The following is a 27,500-nucleotide window of genomic DNA, read 5'->3' as shown; positions in this document are numbered from 1 at the left end:
CCTACCACAGAGACTGATACAACACACTGCCTACCACAGAGACTGATACAACACTCTGCCTACCACAGAGACTGACACAACGCTCTGCCTACCACAGAGACTGATACAACACACTGCCTACCACAGAGACTGATACAACACTCTGCCTACCACAGAGACTGATACAACACTCTGCTTACCACAGAAACTGATACAACACTCTGCCTACCACAGAGACTGATACAACACTCTGCCTACCACAGAGACTGGATAATACACCCTGCCTACCACAGAGACTGATGCAACACTCTGCCTACCACAGAGACTGGATAATACACTCTGCCTACCACAGAGACTGATACAACACACTGCCTACCACAGAGACTGGATAATACACTCTGCCTACCACAGAGACTGGGTAATACACTCTGCCTACCACAGAGACTGGGTAATACACTCTGCCTACCACAGAGACTGGGTAATACACTCTGCCTACCACAGATACTGGGTAATACACTCTGCCTACCACAGAGACTGATACAACACTGCCAGCTGTCTCATCATGTGTGTTTGTGTTCCCCAGGGAGTCCATTTGGTTTGAACACTAGTCCAGGCCTTAGACCCCTCAACCTGCTACAGGTACCACTTCCTCCTCCCCTCCTCTCTCTCCCTCCCCTCCTCTCTCTCTCTCTCCCTCCTCCTCCCCTCCTCTCTCTCTCTCTCTCCCTCCTCCTCCTCCCCTCCTCTCTCTCTCTCCCTCCTCCTCCCCTCCTCTCTCTCTCTCCCTCCTCCTCCCCTCCTCTCTCTCTCTCTCCCTCCTCCTCCCCTCCTCTCTCTCTCCCTCCTCCTCCTCCTCTCTCTCTCCCTCCTCTCTCGCTCTCTCTCTCTCCCTCCTCCTCCCCTCCTCTCTCTCTCCCTCCTCCTCCCCTCCTCTCTCTCTCTCCCTCCTACTCCCCTCCTCTCGCTCTCTCCCTCCTCCTCCCCTCTCTCTCCCTCCTCTCTCTCGCTCTCTCTCTCCCTCCTCCTCCCCTTCTCTCTCTCTCTCCCTCCTCCTCCCCTCCTCTCTCTCTCCCTCGTCCTCTCTCTCGCTCTCTCTCTCTCCCTCCTCCTCCCCTCCTCTCTCTCTCTCCCTCCTCCTCCCCTCCTCTCTCTCTCCCTCGCCCTCTCTCTCGCTCTCTCTCTCTCCCTCCTCCTCCCCTCCTCTTCACACTGTGACAATGGGCTGAATCCCAAACTTGAGATCTAACTTCTGTCTCTCCTTTTTCCCTTCATCTCTCTTCTTTTGTCCCTCTCTCTCCTCCCCCTCACTTCCTCCTCTTCCTCCTCCCCATCTCTCTCCCCCTCCCTTCCTCCTCCCCCATCTCTCTCCTCCCCCTCCCTTCCTCCTCCCCCTCACTTCCTCCTCTTCCTCCTCCCCCATCTCTCTCCCCCTCCCCCATCTCTCTCCTCCCCCTCCCTTCCTCCTCCCCCTCACTTCCTCCTCTTCCTCCTCCCCCATCTCTCTCCTCCCCCTCACTTCCTCCTCTTCCTCCTCCCCCATCTCTCTCCCCCTCCCTCTTCCCCTCCTCCTCCTCCCCATCTCCCTCTTCCTCCTCCCCCATCTCTCTCCTCCCCCTCCCTTACTCCTCCTCCTCCTCCTCCCCCATCTCTCTCCCCCTCCTCTTCATCCTCCCCTTTCTCTCTCCCCCTCCTCTTCCTCCTCCCCCATCTCTCTCCCCCTCCCTTCCTCCTCCTCCATCTCTCTCCTCCTCCCCCTCCTCTTCCTCCTCCTCCTCCTCCCCATCTCTCTCCTCCTCCCCCATCTCTCTCCCCCTCCCTTCCTCCTCCATCTCTCTCCTCCTCCTCCATCTCTCTCCTCCTCCCCCATCTCTCTCACCCTCCTCTTCCTCCTCCCCATCTCTCTCCTACTCCCCCATCTCTCTCCCCCTCCCCATCTCTCTCCCCCTTCCTCCTCCTCCCCCATCTCTCTCCCCCTCCCTTCCTCTTCCTCCCCCATCTCTCGCCCCCTCCCTTCCTCCCCCATCTCTCTCCTCCCCCTCCTCTTCCTCCTCCCCCCCTCTCTCTCCCTCCAGATCCCTACAGGTCCTCTGATCTTTAACTCTCTGCAGCAGCAGCAGCTCTCCCAGTTCTCTCCTCAACAGAGTCAGTCTGCTACGTCTAGCCCACAGCAGCAAGGAGACATGGTATGACACACACACACCTTCTGCCTCAGTCAGTCTGCTACGTCTAGCCCACAGCAGCAAGGAGACATGGTATGACACACACACCTTCTGCCTCAGTCAGTCAGTCTGCTACGTCTAGCCCACAGCAGCAAGGAGACATGGTATGACACACACACACCTTCTGCCTCAGTCAGTCTGCTACGTCTAGCCCACAGCAGCAAGGAGACAAGGTATGACACACACACCTTCTGCCTCAGTCAGTCAGTCTGCTACGTCTAGCCCACAGCAGCAAGGAGACATGGTATGACACACACACCTTCTGCCTCAGTCAGTCTGCTACGTCTAGCCCACAGCAGCAAGGAGACATGGTATGACACACACACCTTCTGCCTCAGTCAGTCTGCTACGTCTAGCCCACAGCAGCAAGGAGACATGGTATGACACACACACCTTCTGCCTCAGTCAGTCTGCTACGTCTAGCCCACAGCAGCAAGGAGACATGGTATGACACACACACCTTCTGCCTCAGTCAGTCTGCTACGTCTAGCCCACAGCAGCAAGGAGACATGGTATGACACACACACCTTCTGCCTCAGTCAGTCTGCTACGTCTAGCCCACAGCAGCAAGGAGACATGGTATGACACACACACCTTCTGCCTCAGTCAGTCTGCTACGTCCAGCCCACAGCAGCAAGGAGACAAGGTATGACACACACACCTTCTGCCTCAGTCAGTCAGTCTGCTACGTCTAGCCCACAGCAGCAAGGAGACATGGTATGACACACACACCTTCTGCCTCAGTCAGTCTGCTACGTCTAGCCCACAGCAGCAAGGAGACATGGTATGACACACACACACACACCTTCTGCCTCAGTCAGTCAGTCTGCTACGTCTAGCCCACAGCAGCAAGGAGACATGGTATGACACACACACCTTCTGCCTCAGTCAGTCTGCTACGTCTAGCCCACAGCAGCAAGGAGACATGGTATGACACACACACCTTCTGCCTCAGTCAGTCTGCTACGTCTAGCCCACAGCAGCAAGGAGACATGGTATGACACACACACCTTCTGCCTCAGTCAGTCTGCTACGTCTAGCCCACAGCAGCAAGGAGACAAGGTATGACACACACACCTTCTGCCTCAGTCAGTCTGCTACGTCCAGCCCACAGTAACCTCGTCCAAAGGCTTTTGTTCACAGCACATATACACTACCCGTCAAAAGTTTTAGAAGACCTTCTCATTCCAGGGTTTTTCTTTATTTTTACCATTTTCTACATTGTAGAATCATAGTGAAAAACTATGAAATAACACATATGGAATCATGTAGTAACCAAAAAAGTGTAAAACAAATGAAAATATATTTTTTTATACGAGATTCTTCAAATATCCACCCTTTGCCTTGATGACAGCGTTGCACACTATTGACATTCTCCTAACCAGCTTCACCTGGAATGCTTTTCCAACAGTCTTGAAGGAGTTCCCACATATGCTGAGCACTTGTTGGCAGCTTTTCCTTCACTCTGCGGTCCGACTCCTCCCAAACCATCTCAATTGGCTTGAGGTTGGGTGATTGTGGAGGCCAGGTCATCTGATGCAGCACTCCATCACTCTCCTTCTTGGTCAAATAGCCCTTACACAGCCTGGAGTTGTGTTGGGTCATTGTCCTGTTGAAAAACAGATGATAGTCCCTCTAACCCAAACCAGATGGGATGGCGTATCGCTTCACGGTGGGAACCACACATGCGGAGATAATCCATTCACGTACTCTGCATCTCACAAAGACACGGCGGTTGGAACCAAAAATCTCAAATTTGGACTCCTCAGACAAAAGGACAGATTTCCACCGGTCTAATGTCCATTGCTCGTGTTTCTTGGCCCAAGCAAGTCTCTTATTATTGGTGTCCTTTAGTAGTGGTTTCTTTGCATCAATTTGACCATGAAGGCCTGATTCACGCAGTCTCCTCTGAACAGTTGATGGTGAGATGTGTTTGTTTCTTGAATTCTGTGAAGCATTTTTTTGGACTACAATTTCTGAGGTGCAATTAACTCGAATGAACTTATCCTCTGCAGCAGAGGTAACTCTGGGTCTTCCTTTCCTGTGGTGGTCCTCATGAGAGACAGTTTCATCATGGTGCTTGATGGTTTCTGCGACTGCACTTGAAGAAACTTTTAAAGTTGTTGAAATGTTCCGTATTGACCTTCATGCCTTAAAGTAATGATGGACTGTCGTTTCTCTTTGCTTATAAGAGCTGTTCTTGCCATAATATGGACTTGGTCTTTTACCAAATAGGGCTATTTTCTGTATACCACCCCTACCTTGTCACAACACAACTGATTGGGTCAAATGCATTAAGAAGGAAAGAAATTCCACAATATAACTTTTAACAAGGCACACCTACCTGTTAATTGAAATGCATTCCAGGTGACTACCTCATGAAGCTGGTTGAGAGAATGCCAAGAGTGTGCAGAGCTGTCATCAAGGCAAAGGCTGGCTACTTTGAAGAATCTCAAATATAAAATATATTTTGATTTGTTTAACACTTGTTTTGGTTACTACATGATTCCATATGTGTTATTTCATAGTTTTGATGTCTTCACAATGTAGAAAATAGTATAAAATAAAGAAAACCCTTGAATGAATAGGTGTTCTAAAACTTTAGACCGGTAGTGTAATGATATTAAGCCCACAGCAACAGACACACAGTACGACACACATCTTTCTCTGTGGTGATGACCTCTAACCTCTGCCCTGGTTTTAGGGTGATCAGGGGTCAGACCAGGGTATGGGTGCTCAACAGACTGCTGTCATCAACCTGACTGGAGTAGGAGGCTTTAAGTCCCCACAGACAGCAGGTAGGACACACACTCTGCTTCTGTTTCTCTCTCTGTCTCTCTCTCTCTGTCTCTCTCCCTGTTGCTCTCTCGCTCTCTCGCTCTCTCTCTCTGTCTCTCTCTCTCTCTCTCCCTGTTGCTCTCTCTCGCTCTCTCTCTGTCTCTCTCCCTGTCGCTCTCTCTCTCTGTCTCTCTCTCTGTTGCTCTCTCTCTCTCGCTCTCTCTCTCTGTCTCTCTCTCTGTCTCTCTCTCTGTCGCTCTCTCTGTCGCTCTCTCTTTCGCTCTCTCTCTGTCGCTCTCTCGCTCTCTGTCGCTCTCTCTCGCTGTCGCTCTCTCTCTCTGTCCCTCTCTCTCTCTCTGTCGCTCTCTCTCTCCCTCTCTGTCGCTCTCTCTCTCTCTCCCTGTCTCTCTCTCTTTCCCTGTTGCTCTCTCTCCCTGTTGCTCTCTCTCTCTCCCTGTCGCTCTCTCTCTCTCCCTGTCGCTCTCTCTCTCCCTGTCGCTCTCTCTCTCTCTCTGTCTGTCGCTCTTTCTCTCTGTCTGTCGCTCTCACACACACACAAACAAACTCTTAATCGCTTACACAATCTCTCTCTTTGTAAATGTTTTACTCTTTCTTCAGTAACACGACTTGTAGGTTTTCACCAGTCAAACTGATAACAACCAGACATTACTGATGTGTTATCAAATGTAGGACTGTAGCACTGACCCAACGGTGACAAGTTCATAGTTCAAAAGCAATGTGTTAAGTGCAACATTTACCATAAACCTCTTTGATTAGTAAACTGAGCAATACGTAAATAGTTGCCTCTTTACGAGGCACATTGTTAAATAAAAGTCCCTCACTGTAGATCTCATACACAATATATACAAAAGTATGTGGACACATTTAGTGGATTCTGTTATTTCAGGAACACCCATTTCTGATAGGTGTATCAAATCGAGAACACAGCCATGCAATCTCCATAGACAAACATTGGCAGTAGAATGGCCTTACTGAAGAGCTCAGTGACTTTCAACGTGGCACCTTCATAGGATGCCACCTTTTACAAAAAGTTTTTTAAAAATTAAAAAAAGTAAATTCGTCAAATTTCTGCCCTGCTAGAGCTGCCCCGGTCAACTGTAAGTGTTGTTATGGTGAAGTGGAAATGTCTTGGAGAAACAACGGCTCAGCCTCTAATTGGCAGGCCATACAAGCTCACAGAACGGGACCGCTGAAGTGCGTAGCGTGAAAAAATCGTCCGTCATTGGTTGTTCTCACTACCGAGTTCCAAACTACCTCTGGAAGCAACGTCAGCACAAGAACTGTTAGTCGGGAGCTTCATGAAATGGGTTTCCATGGCCGAGCAGCGGCACACAAGCCTAAGATCACCATGCTCAATGCTAAGCTTCGGCTGGAGGGGTGTAAAGTTTGCTGCCATTGGCCTCTGGAGTAGTGGAAATGCGTTCTCTGGAGTGATGAATCACGCTTCACCATCTGGCAGTCCTACGGACAAATCTGGGTTTGGTGGATGCCAGGAGAACGCTACCTGCCCCAATTCATAGTCGACTGTAAAGTTTGGTGGAGGAGGAATAATGGTCTGGGATGTTTTTCATGGTTCGGGCCCCTTATAGTTCCAGTGCAGTGAAATCTTAACACCACAGCATACAATGACATTCTAGACAATTCTGTTCTTCCAACTTTGTGGCAACAGTTTGGGGAAGGCCCTTTCCTGTTTCAGCATAACAATGCCCCCGTGCACAAAGCACGGTCCATACACAAATGGTTTGTCTTGGCCTCCCGGGTGGTGCAGTGGTCTAAGGCACTGCATCGCAGCAATAGCTGTACCACCAGAGACTCTGGGTTCGAGCCCAGGCTCTGTCGCAGCCGGCCGTGACCGGGAGGTCCGTGGGGCGACGCACAATTGGCCCAGCGTCGGAGGGTTTGGCCGGTAGGGATATCCTTGTCTCATCGCGCACTAGCAACTCCTGTGGCGGGCCGGGCGCAGTGCACGCTAACCAAGGCTGCCAGGTGCACGGTGTTTCCTGGCTTCCGGGTTAAGAAGCAGTGCGGCTTGGTTGGGGGTTGGAGGATGCATGACTCTCGACCTTCGTCTCTCCCGAGCCCGTACGGGAGTTGTAGTGATGAGACACGAGACAACAATTGGATACTAAGGGATAAAATTAAAAAATGGTTTGTCAAAAACGGTGTGGAAGAACTTGACTGGCCTGCACAGAGCCCTGACCTCAACCCCATGGAACACCATTGGGATGTATTGGAATGCCGATTGTGAGCCAGGCCTAGTCGCCAAACATCAGTGCCCAACCTCACTAATGCTGTTGTGGCTGAATAGCCGCAAGTCCCCGCAGAAATCTTCCAACATCTAGTGAAAGCCTTCCCAGAAGAGTGGAGGAAAGCAGCAAAAGGGGGGGCCACCAACTCCATATTAATGCCCATGATTTTGGAATGAGATGTTCCACACGCAGGTGTCCACATACTTTTGGTCATGTAGTGTATCAGTGTCCCTCACTGTTGAGCAAAACCTGATAATCTATTTACGACAGTAGAAAAACATCAGACCAGTCACTCTGTTCTGCTCTGTTCTGGAGTGTGTTTGTAAAGTAACCTGTCAAAGGTCAAACTGATGTAATAAGTCAAAGGTCAAACTACACTTCCCCCCCCCCCACTTCTCTGCTACATTCTCTCCTTTTTTTGTTTCTGTTTCCTCCCAACCCACCCTTCTTTTTTTCCCTCCGTCTTTCATCCTTCCTCCTTTTCCACCCTTCCACTCCTCCTTCTGCCCCCCCCCCCGCTTTGTCGTCTATCCTTCTCTCCTTCCTCACCAACTGATCCTCTCCTCTACCTATATTCCCCTGTTTTCCTTTGCTACACCCTGACCTGGCTTCATCCCTCTCTCCCTGCCCTGTCCTCCCCTGCCATCCCTAACTGCCCCCTCGTTCTCATTCCTGCCTCCCTCCTCTCCTCTTCTATCCCTCCCCCTTTCCCTCCTTCCTCTCCCTCCCTATTTCCATCTTCCTCTTTCCATCCTCCCTCTTTCCATCCTCCCTCTTTCCATCCTTCCTCCCTCTTTCCATCCTTCCTCCCTCTTTCCATCCTTCCTTCCTCTTTCCATCCTCCCTCCTCTCTTCCTCCATCCTTCCTCTCCTCCATCCTCCCTCTTTCCATCCTCCCTCCCTCTTTCCATCGTCCCTTCCCCTCCTCCATCCTCTCTTCCTCACCTCCCTCCTCTTTCCATCCTCTCTCCTCCCTTCCTCCACTTCTCCTCCCTCCCTCCTTCCCTCTTTCCATCATCTCTCCTCCCTCCCTCCTTCTCCTCCCTCCCTCTTCCTCTCCACCCTCCTCTCCTCTTCTATCCCTCCCCCTTTCCCTCCTTCCTCTCCTCCCTTCTCTACCTCCCTATTTCCATCTTCCCCTCCATCCTCCCTCTTCCTTTCCTCCCTCCCTCTTTCCATCCTCCCTCCTCTCTTCCTCTCCTCCATCCTCCCTCCCTCTTTCCATCCTCCCTTCCTCTCCATCCTCCCTTCCCCTCCTCCATCCTCCCTTCCCCTCCTCCATCCTCTCTTCCTCTCCTCCCTCCTCTCCTCCCTCCCTCCCTCCTCTCCTCCCTCCATACTGTACTGTAGTGCTGTCCCAGTTAGGCTGTGGTCTGGATGGCTCTGGTCCCCCCCTGCCTTCTCCAAGGCTTCAGCAGCCGCAGATACAAGTAATGCACACACTCTAAAATACACCTATATACATACAGACTGTATATCTATATTATACAACTATATACATATACAATATATAGATATACAATCTGTATGTATAGACATGTATAATATAGATATACAAAATATAGATACAGTCTATCTATATTATACATATCTACACATACAGACTGTATATCTATAATTATGCACCTATATACATAGACTGTATATCTAATTATGCACCTATATACATACAGACTGTATATCTATATTATACATATCTATACATCTATATTATACATATTGATACATACAGACTGTATATCTATAATTATACACCTATATACAGTTGAAGTCGGAAGTTTACATACAGTTAGATTGGAGGCATTTAAACTCATTTTTCATCCACTCCACAAATTTCTTGTTAACAAACTATAGCTTTGGCAAGTCGGTTAGGACATCTACTTTGTGCATGACACAAGTCATTTTTCAAACAATTGTTTACAGACAGATTATTTCACTTATAATTCACTGTATCACAATTCCAGTGGGTCAGACGTTTACATACACTAAGTTGACTGTGCCTTTAAACAGCTTGGAAAATTCCAGAAAATAATGTCACGGCTTTAGAAGCTTCTGATATGCTAATTGACATAATTTGAATCAATTGGAGGTGTACATGTGGATGTATTTCAAGGCCTACCTTCAAACTCAGTGCCTCATTGCTTTGCATCATGGGAAAATCAAAAGAAATCAGCCAAGACCTCAGAAAAATAATTAGACCTAAAAAAAAGTAGACCTCCACAAGTCTGGTTCATCCTTGGGAGCAATTTCCAAACGCCTGGAGGTACCACGTTCATCTGTACAAACAATAGTACGCAAGTATAAACACCATGGGACCACGCAGGCGTCATACCGCTCAGGAAGGAGACGCGTTCTGTCTCCTAGAGATCGTACTTTGGTGCGAAAAGTGCAAATCAATCCCAGAACAACAGCAAAGGACCTTGTGAAGATGCTGGAGGAAACAGGTACAAAAGTATCTATATCCACAGTAAAACGAGTCCTATATTGACATAGCCTGAATTACCGCACAGCAAGGAAGAAGCCACTGCTCCAAAACCGCCATAAAAAAGCCAGACTACGGTTTGCAACTGCACATGAGAACAAAGACTGTACTTTTTGGAGAAATGTCCTCTGGTCTGATGAAACAAAAATAGAACTGTTTGGCCATAATGACCATCGTTATGTTTGGAGGGAAAGGGGAGAGGCATGCAAGCTGAAGAACGCCATCCCAACCGTGAAGCACGGGGGTGGCAGCTTCATGTTGTTGGGGTGCTTTGCTGCAGGAGGGACTGGTGCACTTCACAAAATAGATGGCATCATGAGTACGGAAAATTATGTGGATATATTGAAGCAACATCTCAACACATCAGTCAGGAAGTTAAAGCTTGGCTGCAAATGGGTCTTCCAAATGGACAATGACCCCAAGCATACTTCCAAAGTTGTGGCAAATTGGCTTAAGGACAATGCTTAACAAAGTCAAAGTATTGGAGTGGCCATCACAAAGCCCTGACCTCAATCCTATAGAACATTTGTGGGCAGAACTGAAAACGCATGTGCGAGCAAGGAGGCCTACAAACCTGACTCGGTTACACCAGCTGTGTCACCCAACTTATTGTGGGAAGCTTGTGGAAGGCTACCCGAAACGTTTGACCCAAGTTTAACCATTTAAAGGCAATGCTACCAAATACTATTTGAGTGAATGAAAACTTCTGACCCACTGGGAATGTGATGAAAGAAATAAAAGCTGAAATAAATCAAAGCTGAAATAAATCATTCTCTCTACTATTATTCTCAGATTTCACATTCTTAAAATAAAGTGGTGATCCAAACTGACCTAAAACAGGGAATTTTTACTAGGATTAAATGTCAGGAATTGTGAAAAACTGAGTTTTTAAATGTATTTGTCAAAGGTGTATGTAAACTTCCGACTTCAAACTGTACATACAGACTATATCTATAATTATCACATTTTATTGGTCACAGACACATATTTATCAGATGTTATTGCTGGTTGTAGCAAAATGCTTGTGTTCCTAGCTCCAACAGTTCAGTAGTATCTAACCATTCACAATAATACACACACACACACACCTAAAAGTAAAATAATGGAATTAGGAAATATATAAATATTAGATTGAGCAATGTCGGAGTAGCAATGACTAAAATACAGTCAATTACAGTACAGTATATACATATGAAATGAGTAAAGCCCTATGTAAGCATTACACATCTATATTATACATATCTATACATACATACTGTATATCTATAGTATACATATCTATACATATGGACTGTATATCTATAGTATACATATCTATACATACGGACTGTATATCTATAGTATACATATCTATACATATAAAGTGTATATCTATAGTATACATATCTATACATATGGACTGTATATCTATAGTATACATATCTATACAGTGCCTTGCGAAAGTATTCGGCCCCCTTGAACTTTGCGACCTTTTGCCACATTTCAGGCTTCAAACATAAAGATATAAAACTGTATTTTTTTGTGAAGAATCAACAACAAGTGGGACACAATCATGAAGTGGAACGACATTTATTGGATATTTCAAACTTTTTTAACAAATCAAAAACTGAAAAATTGGGCGTGCAAAATTATTCAGCCCCTTTACTTTCAGTGCAGCAAACTCTCTCCAGAAGTTCAGTGAGGATCTCTGAATTATCCAATGTTGACCTAAATGACTAATGATGATAAATACAATCCACCTGTGTGTAATCAAGTCTCCGTATAAATGCACCTGCACTGTGATAGTCTCAGAGGTCCAGAGAGCATCATGAAGAACAAGGAACACACCAGGCAGGTCCGAGATACTGTTGTGAAGAAGTTTAAAGCCGGATTTGGAAACAAAAAGATTTCCCAAGCTTTAAACAGTGCCAGGTGCACTGGTTTGAGTCAAGAACGATGCTCAACAGTTCCCCGTGTGTATCAAGAGTGGTCCACCACCCAAAGGACATCCAGCCAACTTGACTCCAATGCTTTCCACAGTTGTGTCAACATGGTCCAGCATCCCTGTGGAATGTTTTCGACATCTGGTAGAGAACATGCCCCCCCGATGAATTGAGGCAGTTTTGGGGGGAAAGAGGGTGCAGACCTGCCAACATGCACGCATTTTGCGTACCAACTACGCAATTATCTGTCCATGTACGCAGATACCGATCCTCGACTTCGGCGATGTCATTTACAAAATAGCCTCCAACACTCTAATCAGCAAACTGGATGTAGTCTATCACAGTGCCATCCGTTTTATCACCAAAGCCCCATATACTACCCACCACTGCGACCTGTATGCTCTCGTTGGCTGGCCCTCGCTACAAATTCGTCGCCAAACCCACTGGCTCCAGGTCATCTATAAGTCTTTGCTAGGTAAAGCACCGCCTTATCTCAGCTTACTGGTTACCATAGCATCTCCCACTCGTAGCACGCGCTCCAGCAGGTATATTTCACTGGTCACCCCCAAAGCCAACACTTCCTTTGGCCGCCTTTCCTTCCAGTTCTCTGCCTCCAATGACTGGAACGAATTGCAAAAATCACTGAAGCTGGAGACTTATATCTCCCCCTCTAACTTTAAGCATCAGCTGTCTGAGCAGCTTACCGATCACTGTACCTGTACACAGCCCATCTGTAAGTAGCCCACCCAACTACCTCATCCCCATATTGTTACTTACCCTCTTGCTCTTTTGCACCCCAGTATCTCTACTTGCACATCATCATCTGCACATCTATCACTCCAGTGTTAATGCTAAATTGTTATTACTTCTCCTCTATGGCCTCTTTATTGCCTGACCTCCCTAATCTTACTACATTTGCACACACTGTGTATAGATTTCTCTATTGTTTTTCTATTGTGTATGTTTGTTTGTGTCACTAACTCTGTTGTTTTTGTTGCACTGCTTTGCTTTATCTTGGCCAGGTCTCAGTTTTAAAATGATAACTTGTTCTCAGCTGGCCTACCTGGTTAAATAAAGGTGGAATAAAAATAAACCAATACAATAAATATACAAGATCCGAGTTAAAAGTACACAGAAATGAATAAGGCCTGATTTTTTTTTTTTTTTAATTAAAAAAACATTTTAATTTAATAAAAAATAAATCCACTGAGGAAATCTAACATCCCGGTTCTCGAGCTGCAACACACAGACATGTACAGAGTTTGTGTCCACGGACATGGAGATGAATATTATTATTGGACGTAGCTGCCCCGTGTCTGCCCCTCCTCCTGTTTGTTGTGAAGCTGAGTTTCCCGACTGTCAGCTGTACGTAAACACATGGACAAATCCCTTTCCGACGCCGTGTGTTGTGGAAAGGTAAACACTAATTGTGTCGAGCTAACGTTAGAGAACATGAGATGGGCTCTAAAGTGCCAGCAGTTAAAAAAAAATCTAATCAAATTTTATTTGTCACATACACATGGTTAGCAGATGTTAATGCGAGTGTAGCGAAATGCTTGTGCTTCTAGTTCCGACAATGCAGTAATAACCAACAAGTAATCTAACCTAACAATTTCAAAACTACTACCTTATAGACACAAGTGTAAGGGGATAATGAATATGTACATAAAGATATATGAATGAGTGATGGTACAGAGCAGCATAGGCAAGATGCAGTAGATGGTATTGAGTACAGTATATACATATGAGATGAGTATGTAAACAAAGTGGCATAGTTTAAAGTGGCTAGTGATACATGTATTACATAAAGATGCAGTAGATGATATACGTATATACACATGAGATGAATAATGTAGGGTATGTAAACATTATATTAGGTAGCATTGTTTAAAGTGGCTAGTGATATATTTTACATAATTTCCCATCAATTCCCATTATTAAAGTGGCTGGAGTTGAGTCAGTGTGTTGGCAGCAGCCACTCAATGTTAGTGGTGGCTGTTTAACAGTCTGATGGCCTTGAGATAGAAGCTGTTTTTCAGTCTCTCGGTCCCAGCTCTGATGCACCTGTACTGACCTCGCCTTCTGGATGATAGCGGGGTGAACAGGCAGTGGCTCGGGTGGTTGTTGTCCTTGATGATCTTTATGGCCTTCCTGTGACATCGGGTGGTGTAGGTGTCCTGGAGGGCAGGTAGTTTGCCCCCGGTGATGCGTTGTGCAGACCTCACTACCCTCTAGAGAGCCTTACGGTTGTGGGCGGAGCAGTTGCCGTACCAGGCGGTGATACAGCCCGCCAGGATGCTCTCGATTGTGCATCTGTAGAAGTTTGTGAGTGCTTTTGGTGACAAGCCAAATTTCTTCAGCCTCCTGAGGTTTGCTAGTGAAACAAATTAAATTCAAATACAAAAAAATAACTGGTCGCATTTGTGCGAGTGTGATAAACATTTAATTCTGGTTCCCGATGTATTTTCCACGTATCACTACGAGGATCACGCAACCTGATAGATTGTAACTGTAATTATGATCCACATCCCGCAAAAGCATTACAAAAGTATAATTTAAATAAATATAAACATCTTGGCATTAAATGGAGACGGGAGTTTAGAAGACAGCGCGATGAAGAGTGAATGCGTGTCCGGTATTAGCTATAGAGGCAGAGTCTATAGACACACGAACAGCGCGTGTGGGGGGGAAGAACCCCAATTTGCCGCGTGCGTCTGAACATCTCATTCCAACATCATGGTCATTAATATGGAGTTGGTCCCCCCTTTGCTGCTATAACAGCCTCCACTCTTCTGGGAAGGCTTTCCACTAGATGTTGTAACATTGCTGTTATAACAGCCTCCACTCTTCTGGGAAGGCTTTCCACTAGATGTTGGAACATTGCTGCTATAACAGCCTCCACTCTTCTGGAAAGGCTTTCCACTAGATGTTGGAACATTGCTGCTATAACAGCCTCCACTCTTCTGGGAAGGCTTTCCACTAGATGTTGTAACATTGCTGTTATAACAGCCTCCACTCTTCTGGGAAGGCTTTCCACTAGATGTTGTAACATTGCTGCTATAACAGCCTCCACTCTTCTGGGAAGGCTTTCCACTAGATGATGGAACATTGCTGCAGGGACTTGCTTCCATTCAGCCACAAGAGCATTAGTGAGGTCGGGCACTGATGTTGGGAAATTAGTCCTGGCTTGCAGTCAACGTTCCAATTCATCCCAAAGGTGTTTGATGGGGGTTGAGGTCAGGGCTCTTTGCAGGCCAGTCATGTTCTTCCACACCGATCTTGACAAACTATATGGACCTTGCTGTGTGCACATGGCCATTGTCATGCTGAAACAGGAAAGGGTCTTCTCCAAACTGTTGCCACAACATTGGAAGCACAGAATCGTCTAGAATGTGTTCGGCTTCTAGGCCATGGAAACCCATTTCATGAAGCTCCCAACGAACCGTTTTTTGTGCTGATGTTGCTTCCGAGGCAGTTTGTAACTCAGTAGTGAGTGTTGCAACCGAGGACAGATCATTTCTACGCTCTGCGCTGAGATTATTCTCAGCGCTCCCGTTCTGTGAGCTTGTGTGGCATGCCAATTAGCGGCTGAGCCGTTGTTGCTCCTAGAAGTTTCCACTTCCCAATAATACCACTTACAGTTGACCGGGGCAGCTCTAGCAGGGCAGAAATTTGATGAACTGACTTGTTGGAAAGGTGGCATCCTATGACGGTGCCACGTTGAAAGTCTCCGAGCTCTTCAGTACAGACCATTCGACTGCTAATGTTTGTCTATGGAGATTGCATGGCTGTGTGTTTGATTTGTTATAAACCTGTCAGCAACGGGTGTGGCGGAAATAGCTGAATCCACTCATTTGAAGGGGTGTCCACATACTTTTGTGTGTATATACTAGTGGTGGGATGGTTCACCAAACCCACGGTTCGCTACGTATTTTGGTTTTGGGGTCACGTTTCGGTATAGCAGGAAAATGTAAATGCCATTCACAGTGTTGCTTGCATTGTCTGTTGGGCCTCTCAAGTTTCCATGCTGTGTTTGTAACCATGTGGGAGGTGGGAATTTACGAGTTGTGAAGTCTTTCATGTGATTTGAACTCGATGAGAAAATGCAGATTGGCTAATTGCCAACAAGCTGCGCCAACCATAAACTAAAAGTACAGATGTCATGCTTGTAAAATCAATTTTAGAGTTTTTATAAAAATAGCCTAGTGGTTAGAGCGTTGGACTAGGAACCGGAAGGTTGCAAGTTCAACCCACCGAGCTGACAAGGTACAAATCTGTCGTTCTGCCCCTGAACAGGTAGTTAGCCCACTGTTCCAAACTAATAATTTGTTCTTAACTGACTTGCCTAGTTAAATAAAGGTCAAATAAAATGTTTTACCGTTGCACCCTTAATATATCCTATCTATATTATACATATCTATAGATCTACCCTCGTATGAGAGACGACAGCACAAGATCCAAGTAATGCAGCAACTGTAACACACTATGTACATATTCTAGCTACAGATGTCATTATTCAGGGGCGTTAGAGCGTTGGGCCAGTAACCAGTAAAGGTTGCTAGATCGAATCCCTGAGCTGACGAGGTAAAAACCTGCTCCCAAGAAATGCACGTCTATTTGGATTCTATTGCACTACTAGATTATACAAAACCATTTTTCTTTGCAGCACCAATCGTTTCAAATCGTTTTTTTTCTCTTTTCTCTGTGTAGTAGCTACAGATCCATTCCCCTCTCATTCCGTATTTCTGTTGGATTGAATAACATTCAAGTAGATATAGAAGGTTTGGATTTTATTGCTTCCACGTAAAGCATTAACAGCTATTTAAATGTTGTTGTTTTGTCCGATAAATTTCATTGAAATTTTGCACTTTTTTTGAAGTCAACAAAAAAATGTAATCGAGGACAGGTATTTAATTTGACGTTTTAACACATAAAGCACAAGTTTTTTTTTTTTTTTCATTAGTACCAGAGCCTGTTTAATCATTATGTGAAGTATATTTCTTACACTTTTGATTTTCCTGTATAGGAAAGCTCTGTTTATACAAACCAAGAATGATTTCCTCCATTAGCCTAGCTACATTTTCTGAATAATCAACTAAATGTGTCAAGACTGCTAGATTATTTCACTGATACTGTTATAGTTTCACGTGATGCTAATCTGATACTGTTATAGCTTCACGTGATGCTAATCTGATTCAGTTATGGCTTCACGTGATGCTAATCTGATACAGTTATGGCTTCACGTGATGCTAATCTGATACTGTTATAGCTTCACGTGATGCTAATCTGATACTGTTATAGCTTCACGTGATGCTAATCTGATACAGTTATGGCTTCACGTGATGCTAATCTGATACTGTTATAGCTTCACGTGATGCTAATCTGATACTGTTATAGCTTCACGTGATGCTAATCTGATACAGTTATGGCTTCACGTGATGCTAATCTGATACTGTTATAGCTTCACGTGATGCTAATCTGATACAGTTATGGCTTCACGTGATGCTAATCTGATACTGTTATAGCTTCACGTGATGCTAATCTGATACAGTTATGGCTTCACGTGATGCTAATCTGATACTGTTATAGCTTCACGTGATGCTAATCTGATACTGTTATAGCTTCACGTGATGCTAATCTTATAGTTATAGCTTCACGTGATGCTAATCTGATACAGTTATGGCTTCACGTGATGCTAATCTGACACTGTTATGGCTTCACGTGATGCTAATCTGATAGTTATAGCTTCACGTGATGCTAATCTGATACAGTTATAGCTTCACGTGATGCTAATCTGATACAGTTATAGCTTCACGTGATGCTAATCTGATACAGTTATGGCTTCACGTGATGCTAATCTGACACTGTTATGGCTTCACGTGATGCTAATCTGATAGTTATAGCTTCACGTGATGCTAATCTGATACAGTTATGGCTTCACGTGATGCTAATATGGGTGCCAGTCTGCTGTTATGACAGAATGTCCAAGTAAAGGGTTACCCAGAGTGCATGCCATTGAACTGACCTGTTATCTCCATCCCTCCCTCTCTCTCTCTCCATCAGTTGCAATTCTTGCACCAAATGCAGCAGCAAATGGCTATGAGGGGGGCGGGGCCTCCGGGGGTGTCGCCACGGCTACATACCGCCAGCCAACCAAGAAGTAAGAGGAAGAGGAGCACACCGCAGCCCCACCCCTAATCATGACGATGACGACCCCCTACACACACACACACACTCATAAAATGACCCCCAGCCATCTGGTGAGCAATGCCATGGCACCTCCCCAAATCATGGAGAGAAAACCAACCCCTTCATGAAGACATGAATGATCCAAACTGCACTCTTTACTCCCTCACTGTGGAGACTCTGTTGCCTCCCAACTCCCTCACTGTGGAGACTCTGTTGCCTCCCAACTCCCTCACTGTGGAGACTCTGTTGCCTCCCAACTCCCTCACTGTGGAGACTCTGTTGCCTCCCAACTCCCTCACTGTGGAGACTCTGTTGCCTCCCAACTCCCTCACTGTGGAGACTCGGTTGCCTCCCAACTCCCTCACTGTGGAGACTCTCTTGCCCCCCAACTCCCTCACTGTGGAGACTCTCTTGCCTCCCAACTTCCTCACTGTGGAGACTCTCTTGCCTCCCAACTCCCTCACTGTGGAGACTCTCTTGCCTCCCAAGTCCCTCACTGTGGAGACTCTCTTGCCCCCCAACTCCCTCACTGTGGAGACTACAGGCAAAAAAATACTTGTTATTTTGTAGCGGAGAGAAGATGGAATGTATGATGTAATAATGGATAACACTTTCTCACCCAGCACCATAACACGTAATGTCACGGTCATAACACACACATATACTTAGACCGGTTGTGACATGTATTGCGTTATATGGCTGTTGTGACACCTACGTAAGTGTCAAAACCTACCACACAAGGCAAAACATAACCTACGTGTCAACAGTACATTTGTTATAACATTATTTTTTTAATGTACCATATTAATTGTAATTGTTGTACACATTGATGTCAGACATGCACCTAGTCCAATGCTCTGTTGTTGATGACTGGGATGAATGCAGGACAAGACACCCTCTTTGTGACTGACACAAGGACATGTACACGAAAGGACTATCTGATTATGACGGTCATTAAGTGTTTTTTCTACACGTTTTTATTTTAAATATGATGGAACAAAAACTTAAAGGTTGTTTTTTTTTTAAAGGAACTTTGCCTTGGGAAAAAAACTGATTCGAGTTAGTGTGGGTTTTGACCAGCCATAAAATAACACAATGTCACAACCGGGATAAATACATGGGTCATAACAGTGTGTTGACCATATTGAGAGGTTATGGGTGTAGAGTGTTATCAATAATGCTTTTGGTTGGTGTGAGCCCGAATCAGGTTGTCCCGACGACCATAGAACTGTTTTTTAGAAACAGAGAACCCACCGTTTTTAAAATAAACCTATTTTTGAAATGTGTTAGGAAATTAAGATGCGTTCTTTTGTTAGTGGGAGGCGTTTCCTCCCCCGACGGCTGTCCTGTTATGCCCTCCCTGACAGCTGTCCTGTTATGCCCCCCCCTGCGGCGACTCGAACAGAGCCTAACTCATGGACGGACAGCACAACCCAGAAGACTCCTCGTCAACGACCGTGCCCGATTCTCCATGGCTTTGGGGTGCATCTGAAAATGGGTCACTATTCCCTTCATGGTGTACTACTGTTGATCAGGCTCTGGTTAAAACTAGTGCACTATGTAGGAAATAGTGTGCCATTTTACGGTCACAGAATAGCTCTCTCTGCGGGAAGATGATCATGACAGAGAACACAGAGAACTTGTTTTCCCAGCATGCAATTGGCTGAGTGTTTTTCATACGGCATTTTCTTGTACTAGTGTGGGAGGGTGGGGGCGGCTGGGCAGTCAAGAACAAGTGTATATTTGTGTGAGACATTTCTGGGACACTGAGGCAGAATGTTTTAAATGGTCTTTATCAGCAGTTTGTTGTGATAAAGAAAATATATATTGACAGGAAAATACAACTTTTAGAGAAAAATAAACGTGTGTGTGTTTATTTCGGTGTCTTGTCGCTCTGTGTGACTTTGTCGATGAGTTTGCGGACCTCCCTGTGTCTCGTCGTGGCTCGGCTGATACAATCCTGAAGCTTCTCACCTGATAATGACGTACCACCTGGAGAGGAAGAAGAGCAACGAAGGAGAGTGTTCAGACAACAGCTGACCCGTGAGAACTTCTAAAGAGATCAGAAAGTATTCACACCCCTTGACTTGTTCCACATTGTTGTTTACAGCCTAGAATTCAAAATGGACGAAAGTCATTTATTTCCTCGACCCAGCTACACAATGATAGTGTCAAGACATGTTAGAATCACCTTTTGGCAGTGATTACAGCTGAGAGTCTTTCTGGGTAAGTCTCTTAAGAGCTTCGCACACCTGGATTGTACAATATTATTTTCATAACTCTGTCAAGTTGGTTGTTTGTCATTACTAGACAGCTATTTTCAAGTCTTGAAATAGATTTAAGCTGATTTTAATTCAAAACTGTTAACTAGGCCACTCGGGAACATTCAATGTCTTAGTTAGCAACTCCAGAGTATATTTGATATTGTGTTTTAAGGTTATTCGTCCTGCTGAAAGGTGAATTTCTCTCCCAGTGTCTGTTGGAAAGCAGACAACCAGGTTTTCCTTTAGGATTTTGCCTGCGCTTAGCTCTTTTTTTTTTTTTTTATAAAAACAAAACTAACAAACCCCTTAGTCCTTGTCGATGACAAGCATACCCATAACATGATGCAGCCACCACCATGCTTGAAAATATTAAGAGTGGTACTCAGTGATGTTGGATTTGCCCCAAATATAACGGTTAGTATTGCCACTTTATTTGTTTGTTGCAGTTTTACTTTAGTGCTTTGTTGCGGAATATTTTTTATTCTTCCTCAGTTTAACCTAAAATTAAATTAAAGGTAAAATCCCTCTCCAGCAACTGAGTTAGAAAGGACACCTGTATCTTTATGTTGACTGGGATCATTGATACACCATCCAAAGTGTAATTATAACTTTGTGTTCAAAGGGATATTCAATGTCTGCTTTTTTTTATTTTTTATCCATCTGCCAATAGGTGACCTTCTTTGCGAGACATTGGAAAACCTCCCTGGACTTTGTGGTTGAATCTGTGTTTGAAATTAATTTTGACAGAGGGACCTTATGTAACATTATAACTTTAGACCGTCCCCTCGCCCATACCCGGGCGCGAACCAGGGACCCTCTGCACACATCAACAGTCATCGCTCCACAAAAGCCGCGGCCCTTGCAACCACTACTTCAAGGTCTCAGAGCAAGTGACGTCACCATTTGAAATGCTATTTAGCGCGCACCACCGCTAACTAAGCTAGCCGTTTCACATCCGTTACACTAACATATACTGTAATTGTATATGTGGGGTACAGAGATGAGGTAGTCAAATCAAACACTTATTGCACACAGAGTGCTTCCATACAACTTATTAAGCACATTTCTACTCCTGAACTTATTTAGGGTTAAAAACGTATTGACTTAAGACATTTCAGCTTTTAAATTTGTAAACATTTTCTAAATACATAATTCCACTTGAAATTATGGTGTATTGGGTCTAGGACAGTGACAATCTTAATTGAATCAATAAAAAAAAAATCAGGCTATAAAAACAAAAATGTGAAAAAGTAAAGTGGTCTGAAAACACTATTGGGGGAAGGGGTTTAGGCTCGTTTTGGGTCTGGGTTGGATTTGGTTCTGGGCAGTGAAGACTAGGGAGGGGCTAACAAGAAATATATTTAAAATGTTATTCGCCGAATACAACGGGTGTAGACCTTACCGTTAAATTATTACTTTACAAGCCCTTAAAACAGTGTAGTTAAGAAAATATTACTAAAGTAAAAGTAGATTAAAAATGAACTAAATAACAGTAGCGAAGCTATGTAAAAGGGGGTACCGGTTAGTCGAGGTAATATGTACAGTGGGGCAAAAAAAAAGTATTTAGTCAGCCACCAATTGTGCAAGTTCTCCCACTTAAAAAGATGAGAGGCTTGTAATTCTCATCATAGGTACACTTCCACTATGACAGACAAAATGAGAAAAAAAAAAAATCACATTGTAGGATTTTTTTAATGAATTTATTTGCAAATTATGGTGGAAAATAAGTATAGCCTCATCTTTTTAAGTGGGAGAACTTGCACAATTGGTGGCTGACTAAATACTTTTTTTGCCCCACTGTACATGTAGGTTATTCAAGTGACTGTGCATAGATGATAGAGTAGCAGGAGCATACAAAGAAAAAAAACACTGGGTTAATGAAAATAGTCTGGGTCGCCATTTCATCCACTGTTCAGCAGTCTAATGGCTTGGGGGTAGGAGCTGTTCAGCAGTCTGGTGGCTTGGGGGTAGAAGCTGTTCAGCAGTCTAATGGCTTGGGGGTAGAAGCTGTTCAGCAGTCTGATGGCTTGGGGGTAGGAGCTGTTCAGCAGTCTAATGGCTTGGGGGTAGAAGCTGTTCAGCAGTCTGATGGCTTGGGGGTAGGAGCTGTTCAGCAGTCTAATGGCTTGGGGGTAGAAGCTGTTCAGCAGTCTGATGGCTTGGGGGTAGAAGCTGTTCAGCAGTCTGATGGCTTGGGGGTAGGAGCTGTTCAGCAGTCTAATGGCTTGGGGGTAGAAGCTGTTCAGCAGTCTGGTGGCTTTGGGGTAGAAGCTGTCCAGCAGTCTAATGTCTTGGGGGTAGAAGCTGTTCAGCAGTCTAATGGCTTGGGGGTAGAAGCTGTCCAGCAGTCTAATGGCTTGGGGGTAGAAGCTGTTCAGCAGTCTAATGTCTTGGGGGTAGAAGCTGTCCAGCAGTCTAATGTCTTGGGGGTAGAAGCTGTTCAGCAGTCTAATGACTTGGGGGTAGAAGCTGTCCAGCAGTCTAATGTCTTGGGGGTAGAAGCTGTTCAGCAGTCTAATGACTTGGGGGTAGAAGCTGTCCAGCAGTCTAATGACTTGGGGGTAGAAGCTGTTCAGCAGTCTAATGACTTGGGGGTAGAAGCTGTCCAGCAGTCTAATGACTTGGGGGTAGAAGCTGTTCAGCAGTCTGATGGCTTGGGGGTAGAAGCTGTTCAGCAGACTGATGGCTTGGGGGTAGAAGCTGTTCAGCAGTCTGATGGCTTGGGGGTAGAAGCTGTTCAGCAGTCTGGTGGCTTGGGGGGTAGAAGCTGTTCAGCAGTCTAATGACTTGGGGGTAGAAACTGTTCAGCAGTCTGGTGGCTTGGGGGTAGAAGCTGTTAAGGAGCCGTTTGGTCCTAGACTTGGCCCTCTGGTACAGCTTGCCGAGCGGTAGCAGAGACTGACTTGGGTGGCTGGAATCTGACCATTTTTAGGGCCTTCCTGGTATAGAGGTCCTGCATGTCAGGAAGCTTGGCCCCAGTGATGTACTGTACGCACTACCCTGTGTGGGTTAGGGGACCAGACAGAAACTATAGGAGTGGGTTAAGGGACCAGACAGTGTGGTTCTCTAACCTGGCTTGTGGAGGGCACAGAGTCGCTCTTCCTCGTCCGTTACCACTGTGATAGTGGCCGTAGACAGGCTCTCTTCCTCAGCGGTGGGGTCGACAATCATTATAGAGCTACACAGGACAGACAACACTGTTAGGACCATATAACACAGTGGTCACCAAGCACCTGGTCGATCTGCCAAGGCATTCCTAGTCGATCTGCCAAGGCATTCCTAGTCGATCTGCCAAGGCATTCCTAGTCGATCTGCCAAGGCATTCCTAGTCGATCTGCCAAGGCATTCCTAGTCGATCTGCCAAGGCATTCCTAGTCGATCTGCCAAGGCATTCCTAGTCGATCTGCCAAGGCATTCCTAGTCGATCACCAAACATTTCTGCAGAAAAGACACAGATAATGACTTGCGCTTCTTTTTTTTTGTCTTTGTGTTGAGCTGTTAGCGGTAGCTACGCTTGATTCAGAAGCCCCGTTAGCGGTAGCTACGCTTGATTCAGAAGCCCCGTTAGCGGTAGCTACGCTTGATTCAGAAGCCCCGTTAGCGGTAGCTACGCTTGATTCAGAAGCCCCGTTAGCGGTAGCTACGCTTGATTCAGAAGCCCCGTTAGCGGTAGCTACGCTTGATTCAGAAGCCCCGTTAGCGGTAGCTACGCTTGATTCAGAAGCCCCGTTAGCGGTAGCTACGCTTGATTCAGAAGCCCCGTTAGCGGTAGCTACGCTTGATTCAGAAGCCCCGTTAGCGGTAGCTACGCTTGATTCAGAAGCCCCGTTAGCGGTAGCTACGCTTGATTCAGAAGCCCCGTTAGCGGTAGCTACGCTTGATTCAGAAGCCCCGTTAGCGGTAGCTACGCTTGATTCAGAAGCCCCGTTAGCGGTAGCTACGCTTGATTCAGAAGCCCCGTTAGCGGTAGCTACGCTTGATTCAGAAGCCCCGTTAGCGGTAGCTACGCTTGATTCAGAAGCCCCGTTAGCGGTAGCTACGCTTGATTCAGAAGCCCCGTTAGCGGTAGCTACGCTTGATTCAGAAGCCCCGTTAGCGGTAGCTACGCTTGATTCAGAAGCCCCGTTGGCGGTAGCTACACTTGAACCAGAAGCCCCGTTGGCGGTAGCTACACTTGATTCAGAAAGCCCCGTGGTTTTGTTATTATTAGCTTCTCGTTGTGTTTATTTTAATATTGAGGAATATTTCACTTTCTCTGGTCATAGGAACAACATGAATTTGTGCCTGAGGTAGATACGGTGTGACTTGAGTTTCGCCATCAGGTGGGAAGACCGTGTCCCCTCTCTCTGGTCAGTCTCACGAGAGGAAAGGAAGGAGAGAGAAGGCAGGTACCGTGAGAGACAGACTCTCTGCTACTCTCCCCTTCCCGCCGCTGAGACTAATGCGGTGTTCAAAACAACTAGGATCTTGGATATCTCCGAAATCCGACTTCGGTGTATGAGGACAGGCATATAGCCAATATGCTGAGATAATGTATCAGGCCAGGCATATAGCCAATATGCTGAGATAATGTATCAGGCCAGGCATATAGCCAATATGCTGAGATAATGTATCAGGCCAGGCATATAGCCAATATGCTGAGATAATGTATCAGGCCAGGCATATAGCCAATATGCTGAGATAATGTATCAGGCCAGGCATATAGCCAATATGCTGAGATAATGTATCAGGCCAGGCATATAGCCAATATGCTGAGATAATGCATCAGGCCAGGCATATAGCCAATATGATGTGATAATGCATCAGGCCAGGCATAGTCAATATGATGTGATAATGCATCAGGCCAGGCATAGTCAATATGATGTGATAATGCATCAGGCCAGGCATAGTCAATATGATGTGATAATGCATCAGGCCAGGCATAGTCAATATGATGTGATAATGCATCAGGCCAGGCGCATAGTCAATATGATGTGATAATGCATCAGGCCAGGCATATAGTCAATATGATGTGATAATGCATCAGGCCAGGCATATAGTCAATATGATGTGATAATGCATCAGGCCAGGCATATAGTCAATATGATGTGATAATGCATCAGGCCAGGCATATAGTCAATATGATGTGATAATGCATCAGGCCAGGCATAGTCAATATGCTGTGATAATGTATCAGGCCAGGCATATAGTCAATATAAATTGAGCGGAAGATCTCAGCTGTGAAAGTGATCTTGACTCAGAAAATGTTGGTGACCACTGATATAATACATATCTATGATAACTCACCTCACAATAAGTCCATAGTAAAGAATTATAATTCACATAGTTTAAAATGAAGCTTAAATATCCTCTCTGGGTGTGAACTAAAAACAGGAAATGGTCCTGAGTGATGGTGAATGAAAGACACTTACTCATCAAACACAATGAAAGAGGCCCCTACAGGGTGTTTGTGGATGTTCAGACCTCTCCTGTTCTCCAGGGTCACCTCAGGAACCTCGGTCTCTTTGTTGACTGTCACCTCTGGGAGACGTGCTGGGTGAAACCAGGCGACAAGGGCATTATATATTATAGCAAAACGTCAGGCGGTTTCCAAAAATAAGATGTTTTTTTTAAATCGGGAATTGCTATTTTTCCCCTAAGGTCATACTAAGAAAATTATATACAGCCATGAGGTCAATGTGATTACAACAGTAGCTGGTTACTGTTAAATGTTGAGCCAATCACATCCCTCACAAAAATGTTTATTTTATTTTTTTAAACTCAGACAGGAAGTGACAGTGTCACAGGCAGGATCTGAACCCGAGGTCTCCCACGGGGAGAGAAACCAGCGTCTTGACCTCCAGACTAAGAGGAGATTCCTCCTGACACTGTTTTCTTGGGGTTAGCACCAGAAATCCTGAGCCACAGTCATGTACACTACATCAGCACGGTGAAAACGTCCGCAGGGGTGTATTCATTAGTCGGAAAACGTCACAAAACGTTTTGTCTGTTGCAAACTCTAAAGGAAATGCTTGTTTTTTTCCCATTGCAAAACATTTTCTGCTTTAAAAATGTTGTGCAACGCAATCGGACTAATGAATAGACCCCAGGTCTCACCGTTCTTGAGAGCAGCCAGCAGGGCGATGAGACAGGCGTCCAACAAGTTGCCGTCATAGTCCAGACACATGATGTCGCAGTACAGGACCCAACACAGCTAGAGAACAGCAGAGCTAAGTATCAGAATCACAGCTGAAAACTATCAGTAAAACGGGCAATCTGAGGTGGTTGAGGTCAAGTTCAATTCCCAATCAATCTGAGTACAGTGAAATTCAAATTCTCTACAATGCTTTTCAACGAGGAACACTTGGAATGGAATTGATCCCCAACCCCGGTAGACGACATGTATTAAAGCTGTGATAGTAAAACACAGTGTGTAACAGTCCTCTCAGTGTGTCACATGGTGAAAGTTAACAGAACTACCTTTCCTTTCACAATGCATAAGTCCTCTTTCTGGACGACGGCAGAGCTGCAAGGCAAAAATAATGTTTACAAAACATCCACGGAAATATACGACATTTGAAATGCCAGTAACCATTTGAGGCTCGTCAAATAGCTCTTACGCTAAAAAGGGCATCATCATCCTCATCATGTTCACAGTATTATTCCAACCTCATAGTTTGGAGATGTACACCGAGTGTACAAAACATTAGGAACACCTGCTCTTTCCATGACATAGACTGACCAGGTTAAAGCTGTGATCCTGTATTGATGTCACTTGTTAAATCCACTTCAGTCAGTGTAGATGAAGGGAAGGAAACAGGTTAAAGAAGTATTTTTAAGCCTAGAGACAGTGGAGACAGGGATTGTGTATGTGTGCCATTCCGAGGGTGAATGGGAGACAAAATATTTAAGTGCCTTTGAACGGGGTATGGTAGTAGGTGCCAGGCGCACCGGTTTGTGTCAAGAACTGCAACTCTGCTGGGTTTTTCACGCTCAACAGTTTCCTGTGTGTATCAAGAATGGTCCACCACCCAAAGGACATCCAGCCAACTTGACACAACTGTGGGAAGCATTGGAGTCGACGTGGGCCAGGCAACCCTGTGGAACGCTTTCAACACCTTGTAGAGTTTCATGCTCTGATGAATAGAGGCTGTTGAGGGCAAAAGGGGGTGCAACTCAATATCAGGAAGGTGTTCTTAATGTTTTGTACACTCAGGAAAATCATGTTTTTTTTAAACTGGCCTGGACCTTTAAACACCAAATCACCTCTCTATGACATCAGCGATGAACTGGCTGGCGGCCTGAGCCTGTTCTCCTGGAGGTCCAGGACGGAACCGAGACGAACACAGAGGAGGCAGGTCTACATTGGGTACTGAGAGAGAGAGAGACAGGTCAAATACACAAACACACAGAGGCAG

The 27,500-nt window shown here is 45.4% G+C and overlaps 3 protein-coding genes across 21 annotated transcripts in view; 1 reads left to right on the top strand and 2 right to left on the bottom strand.

Annotated features, from left to right (window-relative positions):
• Positions 1–19,715, top strand: part of LOC139387836 (SPT20 homolog, SAGA complex component) — a 43,616-nt gene extending 23,901 nt beyond the window's left edge. For 3 of the 19 annotated variants that reach the window (XM_071134099.1, XM_071134101.1, XM_071134100.1), the window contains exons 20-24: positions 563–618; positions 2,052–2,162; positions 4,903–4,996; positions 8,597–8,676; positions 17,714–19,715. In XM_071134099.1, coding sequence (XP_070990200.1) covers positions 563–618; positions 2,052–2,162; positions 4,903–4,996; positions 8,597–8,676; positions 17,714–17,848 — 476 coding nt within the window. In that variant the 3' untranslated portion in view covers positions 17,849–19,715. The remainder of the gene's footprint in view (positions 1–562; positions 619–2,051; positions 2,163–4,902; positions 4,997–8,596; positions 8,677–17,713) is intronic. The other 16 variants (XM_071134105.1, XM_071134104.1, XM_071134102.1 and 13 more) reach the window with 9 other exon arrangements.
• The window catches only part of LOC139388601 (regulatory factor X-associated protein), a 1,150,577-nt gene that overhangs the window by 1,036,662 nt on the left and 86,415 nt on the right, over positions 1–27,500 (bottom strand). The gene's annotated exons all lie outside the window — the stretch shown is intronic.
• The window catches only part of LOC139387838 (exosome component 8), a 10,683-nt gene continuing 2,799 nt past the window's right edge, over positions 19,617–27,500 (bottom strand). Inside the window, exons 6-11 of the mRNA XM_071134117.1 lie at positions 27,349–27,454; positions 26,563–26,608; positions 26,200–26,296; positions 25,515–25,635; positions 23,175–23,281; positions 19,617–19,831 (exon numbers count right to left, since the gene is read on the bottom strand). Of these exons, the coding sequence (XP_070990218.1) occupies positions 19,713–19,831; positions 23,175–23,281; positions 25,515–25,635; positions 26,200–26,296; positions 26,563–26,608; positions 27,349–27,454 (596 nt within the window). The 3' untranslated portion in view covers positions 19,617–19,712. The remainder of the gene's footprint in view (positions 19,832–23,174; positions 23,282–25,514; positions 25,636–26,199; positions 26,297–26,562; positions 26,609–27,348; positions 27,455–27,500) is intronic.

The sequence above is a fragment of the Oncorhynchus clarkii genome, chromosome 29 (genome assembly GCF_045791955.1).
Source record: "Oncorhynchus clarkii lewisi isolate Uvic-CL-2024 chromosome 29, UVic_Ocla_1.0, whole genome shotgun sequence".
Lineage (NCBI taxonomy): Eukaryota > Metazoa > Chordata > Actinopteri > Salmoniformes > Salmonidae > Oncorhynchus > Oncorhynchus clarkii.
Note: the sequence above shows the minus strand (reverse complement) of the source record. Positions and strands in the feature narration are given on the sequence as shown.